The sequence below is a fragment of the Frankliniella occidentalis genome, unplaced genomic scaffold (assembly GCF_000697945.3).
Source record: "Frankliniella occidentalis isolate FOCC.00 unplaced genomic scaffold, Focc_3.1 Scaffold199, whole genome shotgun sequence".
NCBI lineage: Eukaryota > Metazoa > Arthropoda > Insecta > Thysanoptera > Thripidae > Frankliniella > Frankliniella occidentalis.
In genome coordinates this window covers 171,508-173,826 of record NW_026267325.1, presented here as the reverse complement: position 1 = coordinate 173,826, position 2,319 = coordinate 171,508, and the positions used below count along the sequence as shown (strand labels likewise).

The window sequence follows — 2,319 nt, the reverse complement described above, 5'->3', positions numbered from 1 at the left end:
CTCTTTTCCCGCAAAAACGTAAACAATTCTTTATAACTGAACGATCCCACTGTTCGGGAGATTGAGTGACACCCCTCAGTGGCACACTCAAATGACACCCTTTAGATTTTTGATGCCTCTTATTGCCTGGCGTCTTTCTGCATTATAACGACCTAGTCTGTGTACGAGAGTGCCATGGCACGCGCGTTAGTAGAGCGAACTACAATAGTTGACTAAGTTAGCTGTTAGGCAGACGCGGCCCCCGTTTCAAAAGGCGGAAGGAGTAGAATTTGGTAAACGACTAATACTTAAATTGCAACCCTTAGATGTGGTACAGGACAAGTTCCCAGAAGGCAGCGATATCCAGACGAGACTTAAGAAGCTTTTCGGAGCTTTCAAGGAGGATAGCATTGCGCTAATGGGGCCGCTGGCTGGCCCTGGATACACCATCATACACAACGACCTGCATGTCAACAACATGATGTACCAATACGACAAGGTACGCATTGGTTACAAGAAGTCCTCGTTTTTCAATGGCCCAAGATTGGCTATTGCAGTTTTTCGACAATATCTCGCAAACGGTTTGAGATATCGTCTTAAAATAGAAGGACCGGGATTTTGGTAAACCTAGAAGGACCGGAGGGGTCATTTCGACCCCTCTACGACTTTTGGCCGTTTTCATGGCTTAGAGGCTGCAGTTTTACCGCACATGTTTAAGGTTTTGTCTGTTTCAAGGTACCTGATGCCATAAGGTGACATTGGTTAGGTTTAAAGTGCGTTTAGGTAGGCAACCCGTACGGCGTAAAACCATTTTTTTGCAATGTTACTGCTACTTCTGCAAACTGTTTTCACGATTTTAGACATATTTAAACTTCAAAATTAATATTTGACTTAGTACACATTTGTAAGTGCGTGATTTTTAGAACACATAAGTACTCCAAAAGCAGTAGTGTAATCCATACAAAAACATTGTGTTTTTTTACCAATTTGGCATTGACAACAATGTGCGTGGCAGTTTGGGCATTCTCAAAAACCATCCATACTTTGTGCTAGACGCCCCCTTTCCCATCGGAACATGTTTCCGGTGACGCAACTATCATCAAAGCCTTGGATGTGATGTGATTTAGAAACGGGGTTTTGTGGCGTGCGTGTTGCCTACCTTAGCCGAATTAGGGAGTTAAACGTGTCACATGAAGTCATAAGACACCGTACATAACAAATACTGTCAGCCTTATGAAGGAAAAGTAAGTGCTCGTCAGTTTACATCTATAAAATCTCGAGAAGGGGTCAAAATGACCCCTCGGTCCTTCTAGGTGTAAGTAGTAATATCTTCGAAAGTGCTTGTCGCAGAGACCTCATATTTTGCGTCCAAGCGTCTTTCGGTAGTACATGAAAAGTCGGAAGGTGATGAATCGGTCAAAAAAAAATAATTCGTTGTTCCTTTGGCGATTGAAAATCAAAAGGGGTCATTTTGACCCCTCCGGTCCTTCTAGTGTTAAGCAGGTGCACGTTAAAAAGTTGGAATTCGCTAAGGCATGGTGAGCGTAGGGGAGAGTGGGGCACATTGGACCATGGGGCACATTGGTGCACCACCAAGTTTCACGAGGAAAGAGCAATCGCAGTAACCTGACTCAAACCACAGAAGAAGCCATTAACACCTTGACTGATTTTCTGAAAGGTGTGACAAAGTTCGCTGGCAACAATCGGATTGGCGAGGGGATAAATATTTTTTAACCTCAAAATCAGGGTAAAGTAAAACGTGTTTACTGCACAAATAGCCCATTTCAAGCTACATCACACGAATTTTCGGTTGCAAACCAAGTTTTATGGGAAAGCCTACTTACTCTTTTAGCAAAATATTGCACCCAGTGTCCGATAGGTTAGGACAATCCAGATATCTTTTGGAGCCATTGATTGAATTTGCTACCCTTGGGGCAGTTTGAGCCGTCTTGCAACTAATTCATATAGTATTTTGAAATCTTTTTTCCACTTGGTATGTTCTTCTTAGAATAACACTTACACACCCAAATGGTGTTCGGGATAAAGCTTTCGTTGTTGTCGACAACTTATTTACTTCGGCTCAGTGTGCCCCAGGGGGGAATTTGGTCCACGAACAGGCCTCTGCGGGTTTCGGTTTTCCTCAGTCTGTACCCACAGAAAAGTGTTGCGACCAATTTTCTGAGGTAAAGTAAGACCCAAACTAAAACTTGGCAAAAGAAAATAATTTCTAGATTGTCACATGAACGGACCAATGTGCCCCACTCTCCCCTGCCTGAGCCACTTACAGTATAACGAATGTGACATGATGCACTGTAAATTGCTTACGAACTATAGGTTCGT

At 43.1% G+C, this 2,319-nt stretch overlaps 1 protein-coding gene across 1 annotated transcript in view; it reads left to right on the top strand.

The window, feature by feature from the left end:
* The first annotated feature begins 278 nt into the window (after positions 1-278).
* LOC113215581 (uncharacterized) overlaps positions 279-2,319 on the top strand; it is a 9,374-nt gene continuing 7,333 nt past the window's right edge. Inside the window, exon 1 of the mRNA XM_052272312.1 lies at positions 279-478. Coding sequence (XP_052128272.1) covers positions 398-478 — 81 coding nt within the window. The 5' untranslated portion in view covers positions 279-397. The remainder of the gene's footprint in view (positions 479-2,319) is intronic.